This window comes from Tachyglossus aculeatus, chromosome 1 (genome assembly GCF_015852505.1).
Source record: "Tachyglossus aculeatus isolate mTacAcu1 chromosome 1, mTacAcu1.pri, whole genome shotgun sequence".
NCBI lineage: Eukaryota > Metazoa > Chordata > Mammalia > Monotremata > Tachyglossidae > Tachyglossus > Tachyglossus aculeatus.
Genome location: NC_052066.1, coordinates 140,010,090 through 140,028,435, shown reverse-complemented (window position 1 = coordinate 140,028,435; position 18,346 = coordinate 140,010,090). Strand labels below are relative to the sequence as shown.

At 43.8% G+C, this 18,346-nt stretch overlaps 1 protein-coding gene across 2 annotated transcripts in view; it reads left to right on the top strand.

Moving 5' to 3' along the window:
• The window catches only part of SOS1 (SOS Ras/Rac guanine nucleotide exchange factor 1), a 281,791-nt gene that overhangs the window by 193,364 nt on the left and 70,081 nt on the right, over positions 1-18,346 (top strand). For both annotated transcript variants that reach the window (XM_038740531.1, XM_038740444.1), the window contains exons 7-8: positions 1,239-1,349; positions 1,433-1,531. In XM_038740531.1, the coding sequence (XP_038596459.1) occupies positions 1,239-1,349; positions 1,433-1,531 (210 nt within the window). The remainder of the gene's footprint in view (positions 1-1,238; positions 1,350-1,432; positions 1,532-18,346) is intronic.

Genomic DNA, 18,346 nt, shown 5'->3' with positions numbered 1-18,346 from the left:
ACAGTGTAAGCACTTAGCAAATATTATTATTGTGCTTAACAATAATAATAATGGTATTTATTAAGTGCTTCCTATGTGCAAAGCACTGTTCTAAGCACTGGGGAGGTTACAAGGTGATCAGGTTGTCCCACATGGGGCTCACAGTCTTAATCCCCATTTTACAGATGAGGGAATTGTGGCCCAGAGAAGTGAAGTGACTTGCCCAGAGTCACACAGCTGACAGTTGGCGGAGGCGGGATTTGAACCCATGACTTCTGAAACCAAAGCCCGTGCCCTTTCCACTGAGCCACGCTGCTTAATAATGATTATGAAGGGGTTACTTTGGGAAGTGCTAAAAGAGAACAGTATTTTCCTGTAAAGCGTTTTGCCCTTAGTCCCACACTATTGATTTGGGGACATGTTTTTTTCTGCTCAAAAGGGTATTTTTTTTATGCCCTTGTGAACATTTTCTATGTATGTGCAGTGGTAATGTATTTTTACAAGGAGGGGTACACATTTAGGTCCTCTGCGGGGGGAAAAAGCTGTAGAAACCCATAAGTTTTTTCACATACTAGGCAAGGCATGATTCCATCATTCATTCATTCATTCAATCATATTAATTGAGCGCTTACTGTGTGCAGAGCACTGTACTAAGCGCTTGGGAAGTACAAGTTAGCAACATATAAAGACGGTCCCTACCCAACAGTTCATAGAATTAAGACACTACAATGAATTTGGTTATGAACACAGCTTTAAATTCCCATTGTTCAATTCACCCCTGGACTCTGCGACAATACGCAATTAATTTTAGAGGGGAAAATGCACAAGAGCCCAGGAAGAAAGCCTTTTGCTAGTTATCAATCATATTTATTCTATGCAGTGAGCAAGCTTTTTATAAATTCTGACATTCAAAGGAATATTTTTGCATGCTTGTGAAAAGATTCACGAAATGACATATGTTTATATAAATCAATCAATCAATCGTGTTTATTGAGCACTTACTGTGTGCAGAGCACTGTACTAAGTGCTTGGGAAGTACAAGTTGGCAACATATAGAGACAATCCCTACCCAACAGTGGGCTCACAGTCTAGAAGGGGGAGACAGAGAACAAAACCAAACATACTAAAAAAATAAAATAAATAGACCAGCATAGCTTTTTAAAGGGAATAAACATCTCTGTTGGTTTGGTATAAATGTCTCTACTCCTGGGACAGACTGTATACGACAGGCTGTTATTGTATTCTTTCTCTCTTCCAAGGAACTGGCATTCGACCCATATGAATCATATGCTCAAGATATTTTACGAACTGGTTTCCACGGTCATTTTCTTAGTCAATTATCCAAGCCCGGGGCAGCACTCTATCTGCAGGTAGAGTACATTTTTAATTAAATCGTACGCAGTTACATCAGGGAACATAAAAAAAAAAAAAATTAACCTACTTTGTTTTGCAGTCAATAGGAGAAGGTTTCAAGGAAGCTGTTCAGTATGTTTTGCCCAGATTACTCCTGGCCCCCGTCTACCACTGTCTGCATTACTTTGAACTTCTAAAGGTAAGAAAGGTCTACTGGTAGTTTTAAAAGCAGAGGTGATTAAAATGTCTTCTGTTTCCGCTGTCAGTTGTTTTCCGTCAACCGGTGGTTTGTATCGAACACCCATTGAATTGAAAACATTGTACTATGAGCAGCATGGCCTAGTGCACAGAACACTCTTGGGAGTCGGAAGGACTTCGGGCAGTCAGATAAAACACAAATGGGCAGGAACTTGGGGAGGTCAGAAACGTCGCGTATTGTGCCGAAACAGATGATGCAGTGTGTGCTTTGTGTGTGTGTGGTTTTTTTGTTTTGTTTTGTTCTAAAAAAAAAATGGATCAAATTATCTAGTCAGCTAGATGACTTGGGCTAGTTGTTCCTCTCTGAAGTCTGTTCTAGCTTCCTAGGATTAGTTAGGGAGGTTAAGTAATTCAGGAGGCCTTCCCAGACTGAGCCCCCTTTTTCCTCTCCTCCTCCCCCTCACCCCCCTCTGCCCTACCTCCTTCCCCGCCCCACAGCACCTGTATATATTTCTACAGATTTATTACTCTATTTTACTTGTACATATTTGCTATTCTATTTATTTTGTCAATGATGTGCATATAGCTATAATTGTATTTGTTCAGATGATTTTGACACCTGTCTTCATGTTTTGTTGCCTGTCTCCCCCTTCTAGACTGTGAGCCCGTTGTTGGGTAGGGACCGTCTCCATATGTTGCCAACTTGTCCTTCCCAAGCGCTTAGTCCAGTGCTCTGCACACAGTAAGCGCTCAATAAATACGATTGAATGAATGAATGACTTGGGTTCTAATCCCGGCCCTGCCACTTGTCTGCTGTGTGACCTTGGGCAAGTCCCTTCACTTCTGTGTGCCTCAGTTCCCTCGCTTGTAAAATGGGGATTAAGACTATGAGCCCCATGTGGGACGGAGTCCGTGTCCAACCTGATTAGCCTCTATCTTCCCCAGCGCTTAGAACAGTAGAGGACGCAGAATTTTAAGAGGACTAGTGAATTGAGAGAGCTGGGGTCTGTCAGATTTCGAGCAGGTGAGAGCATAATATGAGCAAGGAGTCAGAGGTGGGAGAGTCAAGGATGAAATACAGTTACGGGGGAAAGCCGATGGGAAGTCTTGCGGCCAAATAGTGATGAGTTTTCACTCTCCTATATGACGGGAAATACATAGCCACTGGAGATTTCTGAGGAGTGAACCGGGGCGTGCCAAGTTACGTTTCCAACAAAAAGCATAGTAACATGCAAAAGTTGTGAGTTTTCTCAAGATGATAGGAAGGGATTATATTTTTTCTCTCAGTGAATTCCATAAATACCAAAATGATCCGGTTAAAAAGAGCAGCATTCAAGCCCTTCTAAACTTCAGGGCATCCAAGTGGAAATAAAAGAGCCAATCTGAAAATTGTAGTCTTCATGAAAGTCAGTTAGAGTGTACGTTTCATTATGGAAATTTCTACGTAGCATAAACGTCACCAGAAGCATGGGTGTGGAAGCAACAGAAGCATGGTGCTTCCTATAAAATATGTCACCAAAGGAAGCATTAAAATTTTTTAGCTGCCGCTTTAGAGAGGTTAGAATCAATCATATTTACTGAGCGTTTACTGTGTGTAGAGCACTGCACTGAGAAGCAGTGTGGCTTAGTGGATAGAGTAAGAGCCTGGGAATCAGAAGGACCTGGTTTCTAATTCTACATTGAGTATCCATCACAACTGCCGAACTTGTGAATTATGAAGACGTGCATGGAACCTGCCATCTCCAGATACAGAAGAAGCAGGAAAATGCACTAGACGAGGCAGGTGAGCGGGTGGAAGGGTATGGGAAAGGAGGGCCTGTGAAAGGGAAAAAGGGGTCTGGACAAAAAAAAAAATTCCTTCTTGGTCACTGTAGGGAGCAGAAATCTAGCTTGATGGGAGGCCAGGCCAACAAGCGTGATTTTAGTTTTGGAGTTCCAAAAATGTGCTTTGTCAGGCCAAGGAGGTGTATCTACAAATATATAGAAGAAGCAGCGTGGCTCAGTGGGAAAGAGCCCGGGCTTTGGAGTCAGAGGTCATGGGTTCAAATCCCAGCTCCGCCAGTTGTCAGCTGTATGACTTTGGGCCAGTCACTTCACTTCTCTGTGCCTCAGTTACCTCATCTGTAAAATGGGGATGAAGACTGTGAGCCCCCGTGGGACAACCTGATCACCTTGTAACCTCCCCAGCGCTTAGAACAGTGCTTTGCACATAGTAAGCGCTTAATAAATGCCATCATTATTATTATTATTATATATAGCTGATTAATTTTCTCTTGATCAGTCGTATTTATTGAGCGCTTACTGTGTGCAGAGCACTGTACTAAGCGCTTGGGATGTACAAGTTGGCAACATATACAGATGGTCCCTACCCAACAACGGGCTCACAGTCTAGAAGGGGGAGACAGGCAACAAAACAAAACATGTGGACAGGTGTCAAGTCATCAGAACAAACAGAATTGAAGCTAAATGCACATCATTGACAAAATAAATAGAATAGTAGATATGTACAAGTAAAATAAATAGAGTAATAAATCTGTACAAACATATATACAGGTGCTGAGGGGATGGGAAAGAGGTAGGGTGGGGGTGGGGGGGATAGGGAGGAGGAGAGGAAAAAGGATAATGTAACTAACCCACTGTTTTGTGGTCGAAATGGTTGACACCAAATGATTTTTCAGTATAGTACATGGAAGATGTCATTATCACATTGTGCAGTCGGAATCATCATCATCAATCGTATTTATTGAGCGCTTACTGTGTGCAGAGCACTGTACTAAGCGCTTGGTAAGTACAAATTGGCAACATATAGAGACAGTCCCTACCCAAACAGTGGGCTCACAGTCTAAAATAAGCACATCAAGGGTTTCTCAGACTAGTCCCCTAAGCTTCTGGTCACTGTTCCCAATTGAACTACACTTTTTGGCGTTGTTTTTCTCATAGTGGGTGACTTTTAGTGATTTGTCAAAGAGCAGAGGGAGCGTGAATTATCACTAAAGTGTGGCAAGAGGCGAGGGGTTTAAACTGCAGCAAGATGAAGCTGAGTTAGAGATTGAGAAGAGTAACTAGTTAGGTGTGTTAAAAACTGGAATATTTGAAAGACGGAGTTGAGTAATCTCCCCTGATGATCTATAATAGGAAGGTAAATACTCTTCTGCCTGGGATTTGTTTGCTTTTTCTGAAGGCCAGTAGGTGTGCTAGATTCATTCATTCATTCAATCGTATTTATTGAGCGCTTACTGTGTGCAGAGCACTGTACTAAGCGCTTGGGAAGTCCAAGTTGGCAACATATTGAGATGGTCCCTACCCAACAGCGGGCTCACAGTCTAGAAGGAGGAGACAGACAACAAAACAAAACATATTAACAAAATAAAATAGAGTAAATATGTACAAGTAAAATAATCAATCAATCAATCGTATTTATTGAGTGCTTACTGTGTGCAGAGCACTGTACTAAGCACTTGGAAAGTCCAAGTTGGCAACATATAGAGACGGTCCCTACCCAACAGTGGGCTCACAGTCTAGAACGGGGAGACAGAGAACAAAACAGAACATATTAACAAAATAAAATGAATAGAATAGATATTTACAAGTAAAATAAATAAATAAATAGGGTAATAAATACGTACAAACATATACATATATATAGGAGCTGAGGGGAAGGGAAGGAGGTAAGGCAGGGGGGATGGAGAGGGGGAGGAGGGGGAAAGGAAGGAGGGGGTTCAGTCTGGGAAGGCCTCCTGGAGGAGGTGAGCTCTCAGTAGGGCTTTGAAGGGAGGAAGAGAGCTAGATAATCTTATCAGATCCTGTCCAGTGATAATAAATAATTGTGGTATTAAGCGCTTACAGTGTGCCAGGCACTGTAATAAGCACTGGGATAGGTGTAAGTTAATCAGTTGGACACAGTGCTAGGATTTTGGCCCGTGGGTACTGTCTGCTTCAAAAAGAAGAGTTCCATTTGAGTTTATTCTTCTAGTCTGTGAGCCCACCATGGGTAGGGACCGTCTCTATATGTTGCCAACTTGTACTTCCCAAGCGCTTAGTACAGCGCTCTGCACACAGTAAGCGCTCAATAAATACGATTGATTGATTGATTCTTCAACTCCATCCGTGTACAATAGTGCTTCCCGGGCATTTTTCGGGCTGCCGCTCTCCTATTGCTGTTTCTCCGATCGTGTTGTCCTACGTCACGAATCAACCCCGACACAAGTGGTAATCCATTTTACATTTTGCTCGGACAGTGCTTCTCTCCTTTTCCCGGCAAGGTTTCATGCCCAGAGACGCAGCAGCCGTATCTGAAGAGACACTGCTAATTATGCACGGGTGTCGGCGGCAGGCACAACAGACTGCTCATGAAAGCACGCCTGCACGAGCAGGAAGATGCAAAACAGAGGTGCCACGATTTTAATTAATAATATTGAGAAGAATAGTGGCATTTGTTAAGCGCTTACTATGTGCCAGGCACCGTACTGAACGCTGGGGTGGGTAGAAGTTAATCGGGCTGGACACAGTCCCGGTCCCTTATGGGGCTCACAGTCTTCATCCCCGTTCTGCGGCTGAGGCGCAGAGAAGTGAAGCGACTCGCCCAGGGCCACACAGCAGACAAGCGGCCGAGGCAAGATTAGAACCCAGGTCGTTCTGCTCCTGTGGTAAACCTGAAAGCTCAAAATTCTATTTATTTTATTTTGTTAGCATGTTTTGTTGTCCGTCTCCCCCTTCTAGACCGCGAGCCCGCTGTTGGGTAGGGACCGTCTCTCTACGTTGCCAACTTGGACTTCCCAAGCGCTTAGTCCAGTGCTCTGCACACAGTAAGCGCTCAATAAATACGATTGAATGAATGAATGAATGAAAGAGATGAACTAGGACATAGTTGAATGGCTTACAGATCTGTGTGACGTCCGCTAAATTGCCTTGGGTCCTATTAACCCAAACCACGTAGTTATCTCTGACTCTATATTTACAGCAACAGTTTTTTGTTGTTTTTTTTAAATTCATCTCCGGGTACTGGAAAGAGTGGTTTTGCAACAACTTAAAGATGGGTAATTAGGGCTCTAGAATATTGGTTCTTAACCCATTTTCCTATATAGAGGTATAATTTGGAGTGAGGTTTTTTTCCCCTCCTGCTGCTACCTAAGTATACAGGCTACATATTATTTACACGCAGTCAATTAATCAATCATATTTGAGGGCTTACTGCGTGAAGAACCCTGTACTAGGGTCAGTGAATTGATCGTAATGTGCTTTTGAGCAAAAGTGTTTAATTTTTGTGTATTTGGAGGATGTTTTGTTTAGACTCTCCAGTGTATACCCAGACAAACGTCAGAAAAATGTGTCTGTGATTACATTGAATTAATTAATCTCTGAGGGAAGGATCTTTTGTCTTGGATAATGGTCCCTTTTTTGTCTTCGTTTAAAATAGTTTCAAGAAGGGTTGATAAACTCACACAGTTTGTGGTGCCGTAGGGTTTTTGTGCTCTTGTTGTTTGGTGTGTGCTTCTCCAACTAGGCCTGTTGATTTTTTTAAAGTCTTCTAGCTCCGTGCTTAATTAGAGTTCATGCATAGTATTCTCATCTTGTATTTAAATTGTTTATTAACTTCTGGCCAAGTTTAAATCTGCCTGAGATCACACCCCCGTGTGTGCACTAACAACTAAATTATAACTCACGGGAATAGAAATCAGTATTCTTAAACTTGAGTGTTTAAAAAAGCCTGAATTTACGTTCCTGGGATTGTCTTCATTTAACTCCTCTCCCTTATTTAAAGATAATAGAAATGTACTCCCAAATTTTATTTTGTTGTCTTAATTTGTAAGCTCATAAAACCACTTGTGTCTTCAGTTTTCCGTCCCTTCCATAATAATGATACTATCATCATTATTATTTTTAGTAGTAGTAATAATAATAATAATAATAATGGTATTTTTAATCACTCACTGTGTGTCAGGCACTGTACTAAGCCCTGGGGTGGATACAAGCAAATTAGTTTGGACACAGTCCCTGTCCCACATAGGGCTCACGGTCTTAATCCCCATTTTACAGATGGTGTAACTGAGACAAAGAGAAGTTAAGTGACTTGCCCAAGGTCACACGGCAGATGTGGTGGAGTCAGAATTCGAATTCGAACCCAGATCCTTCTCTCAGGCCCGTACTCTCTCGACTAGGCCACGCTGCTACCATGAATCAATCAATCAGTAGCATTTATTGAGCACTTACTGTGTGCAGAGCACTGTACTAAGCGCTTGGGAAGTACAAGTTGGCAACATATGGGGACGCCTTGGTACGCGAGAGTTAAAGGAATAGCAGCCTAAGCAGAACAGAGGCAAAATCCCATTACAATTAATATAGTTTCAAAGAAAGTCTCCTTTTCATTCATTCATTCATTCAATCGTATTTATTGAGCGCTTACTGTGTGCAGAGCACTGTACTAAGCGCTTGGGAAGTCCAAGTTGGCAACAAATAGAGACGGTCCCTACCCAACTACGATATCTTGAAATGAACCTTAAAGGTCAGAACAAAAAATTTCCCCAAACCTAGTCATGTTCTCTATAAATCAGACAGAGAGAACCTCTCCAAATAGAATCAATCAATCAATCAATCAATCGTATTTATTGAGCGCTTACTATGTGCAGAGCACTGTACTAAGCGCTTGGGAAGTACAAATTGGCATCACATAGAGACAGTCCCTACCCAACAGTGGGCTCACAGTCTAAAAGGGGGAGACAGAGAACAAAACCAAACATACCAACAAAATAAAATAAGTAGGATAGAAATGTACAAGTAAAATAAATAAATAAATAAATAAATAGAGTAATAAATATGTACAACCATATATACATATATACAGGTGCTGTGGGGAAGGGAAGGAGGTAAGACGGGGGGATGGAGAGGGGGACGAGGGGGAGAGGAAAGAAGGGGCTCAGTGTGGGAAGGCCTCCTGGAGGAGGTGAGCTCTCAGCAGGGCCTTGAAGGGAGGAAGAGAGCTAGCTTGGCGGAGGGGCAGAGGGAGGGCATTCCAGGCCCGGGGGATGACGTGGGCCGGGGGTCGATGGCGGGACAGGCGAGAACGAGGTACGGTGAGGAGATTAGTGGTGGAGGAGCGGAGGGTGCGGGCTGGGCAGTAGAAGGAGAGAAGGGAGGTGAGGTAGGAGGGGGCGAGGTGATGGACAGCCTTGAAGCCCAGGGTGAGGAGTTTCTGCTTGATGCGCAGATTGATCGGTAGCCATTGGAGGTTTTTGAGGAGGGGAGTAATATGTCCAGAGCGTTTCTGGACAAAGATAATCCGGGCAGCAGCATGAAGTATGGATTGAAGTGGAGAGAGACACGAGGATGGGAGATCAGAGAGAAGGCTGGTGCAGTAGTCCAGACGGGATAGGATGAGAGCTTGAATTAGCAGGGTAGCGGTTTGGATGGAGAGGAAAGGGCGGATCTTGGCAAGCCCTCCTCAGTTGGCCCAACCTACTTCGTCTATATATGTTCATCTGTATATGTTGCCAACTTGTACTTCCCCAAGCGCTTAGTACAGTGCTCTGCATACAGTAAGCGCTCAATAAATACCGATTGATTGATTGATCTATATGTATTCTCTGTTCTGAAAATGGTCCATTTCTGATTTCAGCGAAAGGAGACTGCACCTGATCAGATGGGTGCCTTTTGAGTCCTCTTAGGATCCATCTAACCTCCAGTAACTTGTGAGGCAGACGAAAAAAGACTGAGCAAAGTTGCCCAATTATTTTTTTTTAAATGGCATTTATTAAGCGCTTACTATATGCAAAGCACTGTTCTAAGCCCAATCCTTTTGACTCCTTGCCACCCCAGGGCTGGCCAGAGAAGCATTTGGACTAGTTAATCAATCAGTCGTATTTATTGAGCGCTTACTGTGTGCAGAGCGCTGTACTAAGCGCTTGGGAAGTACAAGTTGGCAACATATAGAGACGGTCCCCACCAACAGGTGGCTCACAGTCAATATCTGTCCTAATTAGCTTGTATTACCCCAGTGCTTGGAACAGTGCTTGGCACATAGTAAGCGCTAAACAAATATCATAATGAAGTGTGGGGGTGGGGAGAAGGGAGGGAGAGAGTCTACAACTCAGAATGGTCAGGTAGATGTGATAGCAGCTAACATTTAGATTATGCATTCAGTTAAACCCACAGCGAGGAAGAGTTAATTCCTAATTAGGCATCTGATTCTTTTAATTTTTAAGGCCCACCTCCCCATCCCCCATCACGCACTACTATGTGTGCATTAGTTTCCTTAATTTGGATAAAACATCTTGTTTTCACCTCTTCCACTGATGCCTAGTAAAGGAGTTGCCCGTTAAGATCCTTTCAGAGTATTAAAGTATGAAACAAAAACCCCTGCTTTAAATAATAATAATAATGGCATTTGTTACGCGCTTACTGTGTGCAAAGCACTGTTCTAAGCGCTGGAGAGGTTACAAGGTGATCAAGTTGTTCCGTGGGGGGCTCACAGTCTTCATTCCCATTTTACAGATGAGGTAACTGAGGCACAGAGAAGTGAAGTGACTTGCCCAAAGTCACACAGCTGACAAGTGGCAGAACCAGGATTTGAACCCATGACCTCTGACTCCAAAGCCCATGCTCTTTATATATATGTATATATGTATATATGTTTGTACATATGTATTACTCTATTTATTTATTTATTTATTTTACTTGCACATATCTATTCTATTTTATTTTGTTAGTATGTTTGGTTTTGTCTTCCCCTTTTAGACTGTGAGCCCACTGTTGGGTAGGGACTGTCTCTATATGTTGCCAATTTGTACTACCCAAGCGCTTAGGACAGTGCTCTGCACATAGTAAGCGCTCAATAAATACGATTGATGATGATGCTCTTTCCACTGAGCCACGTTGCTTTAAAGTCTAGTATGTTACTACTTACGCTGATTGTTTTTTATGATATTCGTTTGGTGCTTTCTATGTGCAAGACACTGTACTAAGCGCTGGGGTAGATACAAGCTAATCAGTTTGGCTATAGCCCATGTCCCACCTTGGGCTCCCCCCCTTAATCAGCACTTAGAACAGTGCCTTGAGCATAGTAAGCACTTAGCAAATATCATCATTATTATTAATCCCCATTTAACAGAAGAGGCAGCTGGGCACAGAGAAGTGAAGTGACTTGCCCAGGGTGTCACAGCAGACAGGTGGTGGAGCCAGGATTAGAACCCAGTTCCTCTGAGTCTTAGCAAGCTGCGTGGAGGGAAGTAGGTTTTGAAGCAATATTTAGTCTAAAATGAGTTTTCAGTAAGCGCGAGGGGTGCTGGCGGCCTCAACCACCCGTTTTCTTACAATCAGTCAATCACTGGCGCTTACTATGTGCAGAACGTTGTCCTAAGCGCTGGGGAGAGGTTCAGTACAACCGAATTAGCAGACAAATTCCCTGCCCTTAACGAGCTTAAAGTCTAGAGGGACTACAGAAGCTTCAATATCTTGTTTCACATAAAAAACCGAAAATATAAGTGGAGCTTAGCTCCAGGTGTAAAATAACATCCCTCAAGTCCAGTTAACGAGTTTGTTTTTGAGTCTCTGATGAAGAGGAGCTCATTTGCGCTTTCCAGAGTTTTGACTTGCTAGTCTCTGCAGTTCCATGCGGCAGGTTGCCCCTTTTGGGTAACTCCAGCGATTTTTTTTTGTTGGTGGTGGTTTTTTAGCATTTCCAGTTGTATCATCAAATTAAAAACACACAAAAAGCACATTCTCTTCTTTTAGAATAATTATGGCACTTCTTCGCATACTATGTGCTTACCACTGCGGTTGGTAAAAGCTTATCAAAATGGGCACTGTCCCTATCCTAAAAGTGCTTACAATCTAACAGTGCTCACAGGGTATCGTATCTCAATACCAGAGATGAGGAAACTGAGGCCCAGAGAGGTTAAGTGCCTTGCCCAAGGTCACAGAGCAGGCCAGTGGCAGAGCCAGGAATAGAACGTGGATCTCCTAATTTCCAGTTCTGTGCTCTTTTAACTAGACCACGTTGCCTCTCCAAAGACTCATAAATAAATCATATCCCTAGGAGGTTGTTTGCGTGCTGGGTATCCGGTTTCATTTGACAATGCTCAGAGAAATCCCGTAAGTGTCCCACATATTACTTCATTTTGCCAAATCACAAATACGATTCAGTGAAATTCAAAAACCGGAGAAACTGTTTTAGCTGACACAGGATTTGGGTTTTTTGCCTTTTTGGTTTTTCTTGGCGTGTGTTTAACCACTGACAAAAGGATTCCGTCCTTGATAAGTGTATTCTTATAATCAGGTAGAAAAATTGCTCTTTAAGTGTTACATTTTCAAAAGGTTTTTTTTCCATTTTCAGCTCTTATTCACGGTATAAGTCATTCTGTTAATTTCCAGTTGTTTTCAAAGGTGTTGATCCCAGGAGATCTGTTAACACGGAAATCTCTGCCGGCAGTGAGCACAGAGGGAGTTAATTTGGAAGTGACCAACAAAGGAAAATCATCACCTGGGTCTGCTATCATTTCTAGCTAGAATTTTCTCTTTTTTAATTTGGATTTTTATCATGCCCCTTAATTAAGGAAGAGAAATATGTTAGCACTCTTGATGCAGAAGTCACCACAACTTGGAAGAAACTGATATATTTCTGGGATGAAGTATTTTGAAGTTGAATTTATGCATCAGTGTATAATGATGAAAAAATCAAATGCACGGTATTTCCAGCACTGTAAGCTCATCGCAGGCAAAGAACCTGACTACCAATCAGTCAATCAATCGTATTTATTGAGCGCTTACTGTGTGCAGAGCACTGTACTAAGCGCTTCGGAAGTACAAGTTGGCAACAACTCTCTGTGTCGTACTCCCAAGTGCTGAGAGTACAGTGCTCTGCACACAGTAAACGCCCAATAAATACCCATCGATCGATGGCAGTTTATGTTTGCAACCTGGAAATAGACTGAGAACAACTGGAGACTGTAAGCTCAACCGCGGGCAGGGAATGTGCCTGTTTATTGTTATATTGTACTCTCCCCGTCGCTTAGGACAGTGCTCTGCACACAGCAAGTTCTTAATAAATGCTACTCACTGTCCCTAAATAATAATAATAATGATGGTCATGATGGTAGCGTGGCTCAGTGGAAAGAGCCCGGACTTTGGAGTCAGAGGTCATGGGTTCGAAACCCGGCTCCACCACATCTGCTGTGTGACCTTGGGCAAGTCACTTCACTTCTCAGAGCCTCAGTTGCCTCATCTGTAAAATGGGGATCCATTTTACAGTCCTCAAAAATCTCCAGTGGCTACCAATCAATCTGCGCATCAGGCAGAAACTCCTCACCCTGGGCTTCAAGGCTGTCCATCCCCTGGCCCCCTCCTACCTCACCTCCCTTCTCTCCTTCTACTGCCCAGCCCGCACCCTCCGCTCCTCTGCCGCTAATCTCCTCACCGTACCTCGTTCTCGCCTGTCCCGCCGTCGACCCCCGGCCCACGTCCTCCCCCGGGCCTGGAATGGCCTCCCTCTGCCCCTCCGCCAAGCTAGCTCTCTTCCTCCCTTCAAGGCCCTGCTGAGAGCTCACCTCCTCCAGGAGGCCTTCCCAGACTGAGCCCCTTCCTTCCTCTCCCCCTCCTCCCCCTCTCCATCCCCCCCATCTTACCTCCTTCCCTTCCCCACAGCACCTGTATATATGTATATATGGTTGTACATATTTATTACTCTATTTATTTATTTATTTATTTATCTTGTACATTTCTATCCTATTTATTTTATTTTGTTGGTATGTTTGGTTCTGTTCTCTGTCTCCCCCTTTTAGACTGTGAGCCCACTGTTGGGTAGGGACTGTCTCTATGTGTTGCCAATTTGTACTTCCCAAGCGCTTAGTACAGTGCTCTGCACATAGTAAGCGCTCAATAAATACGATTGATTGATTGATTGGGTTGAACGGAGTCCCACGTGGGGCTCACAGTCTCCATCCTAATTTTGCAGATGAGGTAGCTGAGGCCCAGAGAAGTGAAGCGATCAATCAGTCAATCAATCGTATTTATTGAGCGCTTACTGTGTGCAGAGCACTGTACTAAGCGCTTGGGAAGTCCAAGTTGGCAACACATAGAGACGGTCCCTACCCAACAGTGGGCTCACAGTCTAAAAGCCCAGGGTCACACAACAGACAAGTGGCGGGGCCGGGATTAGAAAGCATGCCCTTAGCCCTCCTGTCCACGACCTGTTCCGAAGATGCCGAACGATTGCCGGTCCAGCCGTGAATTCCCTGTCCATCATCATCAGTCATCAATCGTATTTATGGAGCGCTTACTGTGTGCAGAGCACTGTACTAAGCACTTGGGAAGTACAAATTGGCAACCTATAGAGACAGTCGCTACCCAACAGTGGGCTCACAGTCTAAATGTCCACCCATGGTCTGGAAGAACCAGAGGGTAGGTTGACAGGACCAGTCCCGTGAGCCTCCCCACTGGCTTTCTTTCCCCCCCAACAGTACCCCAGAACAGCATTTCATTCGTTCATTGTCGTATTTATTGAGCGCCTACTGCTTACAGAGCTGAGTGCTTCATCGGGGGGGCTTCTTGCATACCATGCAGAGGAAACAGGAGCCCAGATATGTTCAGTACAGTGGATTCCTGAAGCCCCAGAGAGCAGCAGAGTTGTCGAGCCCGCAGAAAGGGAAGGAGAGCCCAACACCATGCATGATAGTAGACACCCAAGACTGGGAGGAAGCAGGAGGAAGGGGAGGAGGGGTTTGAGTTTTTCCCCGTGTGCGTGCAGAGCTGCTGGGAGTCCGAGGACCTGGGTTCTAATCCCAGTTCAGTCTTATGTTGCCAACTTGTACTTCCCAAGCGCTTAGTACAGTGCCCTGCACACAGTAAGCGCTCAATAAATACGATTGATTGATTGATTGATTTCGCCAGCTGTGTGACCTCGGGCAGGTAGCTTGACTTTGCCAACCTGTACTTCCCAAGCGCTTAGTACAGTGCTCTGCACACAGTAAGCGCTCAATAAATACGATTGATTGATTGATTTCGCCAGCTGTGTGACCTCGGACAGGTAGCTTAACTTTGCCAACTTGTACTTCCCAAGCGCTTAGTACAGTGCTCTGCACACAGTAAGCGCTCAATAAATGCGATTGATTGATTCTCTGGGCTTCAGTTTCCCACATCTGTCAAATAATAATAATAATAATAATGGCATTTATTAAGTGCTTACTATGTGCAGAGCACTGTTCGAAGCGCTGGGGAGGTTACAAGGCGATCAGGTTGTCCCACTGGGGGCTCACAGTCTTAATCCCCATTTTACAGATGAGGGAACTGAGGCACAGAGGAGTGAAGTGACTTGCCCAAAGTCACACAGCTGACAATTACTAATAATAATGGCATTTATTAAGCGCTTACTCTGTGCAAAGCACTGTTCTAAGCGCTGGGGAGGTTACAAGGTGATCAGGTTGTCCCACAGGGGGGCTCACCCTTAATCCCCATTTTACAGATGAGGGAACTGAGGCCCAGAGAAGTGAAGTGACTTGCCCAAAGTCACACAGCTGACAGTTGGTGGAGCCGGGATTCGAACCCTTGGCAGAGACGGGATATGAGCCCATGACCTCTGACTCCAAAGCCCGGGCTCTTTCCACTGAGCCACACTGCTTCTCTGCAGAGAAGCAGAAATGGGGATGTAATAGCTGTTCCCCCCTCCTACTTAGACTGTGAGCTCCAGTGGGTCATGGGTTCTAATCCCGGCTCCGCCACTTGTCTGCCGTGTGACTTTGGGCAAGTCACTTAACTTCTCTGGGCCTAAGGTACCTCATCTGTAAAATGGGGAATAAGACTGTGAGCCCCACGTGGGACAACCTGATGACCTTGTATCTACTCCAGCGCTTAGAACAGTGCTTGGTACATAGTAAGCGCTTAACAAATACCAACATTATTATTATTATTTGGGACGTGGAGCGTGTCCCACCGGATTAACTCATACCTACCGTAGCTCTTAATACAGTGCCTGGCACGTAGTAAGTGCTTACCAAGTACCATCATCATCATAATAGAATAGTAATAATCATCTTAACTTTTTCACCCCGGATCCCTGGAAACTCGAATGGCATCCAGAAATATTTTCAGGGCCTGATCATGATATTGTTCTTTTGGCATTAGAAAGACCAACCACCTCCTTTCAGGACGTAAGTCTCTGTGCTTTATGCTCCCCCCGGCCCCTGCCTTTTAAACTAGAGGGATTTGAAAAGATGTCCGTGATCCCCTGGATTAATTCCTTGATATCCAGTTAAGACTCCCAGTAGAAGAAAACTCCCTGTACTCCTATTCTGACAGCTTCCCTCAGATCACCGGGACAAAAAGGCACGCTTCTTCGTGAGGCGATGAGAAAAAGCCCACTTGTGTAGATTCACTGGTAAAAAGACGGTCTCTTCCCGTCGTGAGCCATTTTCGACACCCTCCCAACGAGATGTGAAGCTTGCCAAGGCAAGATGTCTTATCTCCCACCTGGCAGTCGAGTCAAGCGATGTGGTTGCTTTCCAAAGTATTGAAATTATCCTGCTTTTGCATAGGCCGAGTGCCTATTGCACAGAGGTTTCAAATAGATGGTCACAAAAACATGGCATCGAATGTCAATTTAGTAACGAGAGGATGCACTCGCATCCTTATGGGGTCTAATTTACGTACTAGCTGCCACGGGCTCGTTTCCTTAGCAACAGCAGCAGCCAGCCTTTCGCTGATTGCTATTTTAAAGCATCACCGTGCCCAAGTTAAACCCCATACCTGTTAGGTAAAAGGAGCAGAGGGAACACAGAGGATCTCTACAAACATCTGTATTGTGTTACATTGTTTTCAAGCGTAGTCTAGTTGCGCCTTGCTACCTCAAAAAGGGTCTTTAAAATGCTTGCCAGATGCTATGAAGGTAAAACAAACATTTAAAATTATTTTGCTTAGATTGTTTTGTGGCTTGAATATTTTGAGTCGGTAGTCTTAAACTCTCACTCTAAGAAATACCTGAGCCTTGTTTGTGCATGTAGGTGGGAAAACAGCAGCATTTTCCTGTTCTGTGATTTTTGTTTTTTAGGCTCTTCCTAGGAGTTCCCAAGTGAGCCACACAAATAAACTGTCTTTGGATGTTTTGGGGCAGTTATGCATTTTGGGTTGTTAAATAGATAATTATATTGTTTGGCATTTGCCTAGAGTTTGTATAGATCTTGGGGTGCTTTCCAGGCTTGTTAATTTGTAGGAGAGAGTCAAAAGAGGGGAGAAGATGTCATTTAACCGATAACCAATTTTGTCCTTTGACTGCTCTGACTTGAGGAAACTAGAACAGTGCTTTGCACATAGTAAGCGCTCAACATATGCCATCATTATTATTATTTGCCAGCGGTCTTGCTGAGTTGAGTAGCGTCGAGCTAGGATTTTGAGCGATTAAATTAGGAACATTGTGACAATTCCTTTTCTGTTAATGTTTCTGTTGTATCACAAAGAATGAAATCTGTTCAACTCTATTTTGGGTTTTGCATCAGGTGTTAATTTAGAAGCTAAACTGGATTTGAGAGTTGGTAATCCATTTTACATTTTGCTCAGACAGTGCTTCTCTCCTTTTTCCGGCTGTGAAAAGATAAAGATCATAAACTGCAAGGGCTGAAAGAGACCGAAGAAGCTCTCTAGTACACATCCTATATAGACACTCTCTGTGATCAAGTTAAGATGTGTAACGTATCTTTGGATACCGAGGTGTCTTGTCATTAGACTTTTCTATTTTGAGCTGCTAGAAGTGAAGAGCATCGTTGTGAGTGAAATGTTTTTGAGTAGCTTTCCTGGTTTCTCCTGAATACATGTAGTTTATTATCCCCTGAGCGGAAACTACTACCTGCAGAAACCACTTCGTGGCCATTTTCCAAGATGTTTATGGTCGGAATTATGTTTGAGCGGTTTCATCTGTGTACCTAGTCAACAAGATTCCTCCTCGGCAGGGACACGGAACAGAAAGTACAGTTCAGTGCACAGTGTGACCGTTCAAAAACAGCATGATGACGTAGTGGAAAGAACACAGGCCCGGGAGTCGGAAGACCTGGGTTCTAATCCTGGCTCCGCCACTTGTCTGCTCTGTGACCTTGGGGAAGTCACTTCACCTCTCTGGACCTCAGTTACTTCAACTGTAAAATGGGAGCTAGGACTGTGAGCCCCAAAGTGGGACAGGCACTATGTCCAATGTGATGATCTGGTGTTTGCTCCAGTGCTTAATGCAATGCCTGCACGTAATAAGTGCTTAACTGATATCACAATCGTTATTATTATTATTATTAATCAAGTGCTTACTGGGTGCAGAGCACAATGCTAAGCTCCTGTTTAGGCAGTTGCTGATTTAAGTCATTTATTGGTCATTTTTTAAAATAATAATAATAATAATGACATTTATTAAGCACCTACTATGTGCAAATAATAATAATGGCATTTATTAAGCACCTTCTATGTGCAAAGCACTGTTCTAAGCGCTGGGGAGGTTACAAGGTGATCAGGTTGTCCCATGTGGAGCTCACAGTCTTAATCCCCGTTTTACAGATGAGGTAACTGAGGCACAGAGAAGTTAAGTGACTTGCCTAAAGCCACACAGCTTTAGGATGGACAAAGTTGAAAAGCCGTAAATCCTGCCTGTCCGATCCGTGAGAAGTTATGTTCTTGTTAGAAATTTTACCAGTCGAACTTGTAGAAGGCATACAGAGGAAAACAAGAAGTTTACCAAAATAAGAGGTGAGACCGGCTTAGATGGCCCTTCAGTAGTGTTGATTAGGTAGAATGTGTGTACACACATTGTTTTTAGAAAAAAGAAAAAAGGTTTGGTGACTGTGTCTTTACTGAAGTA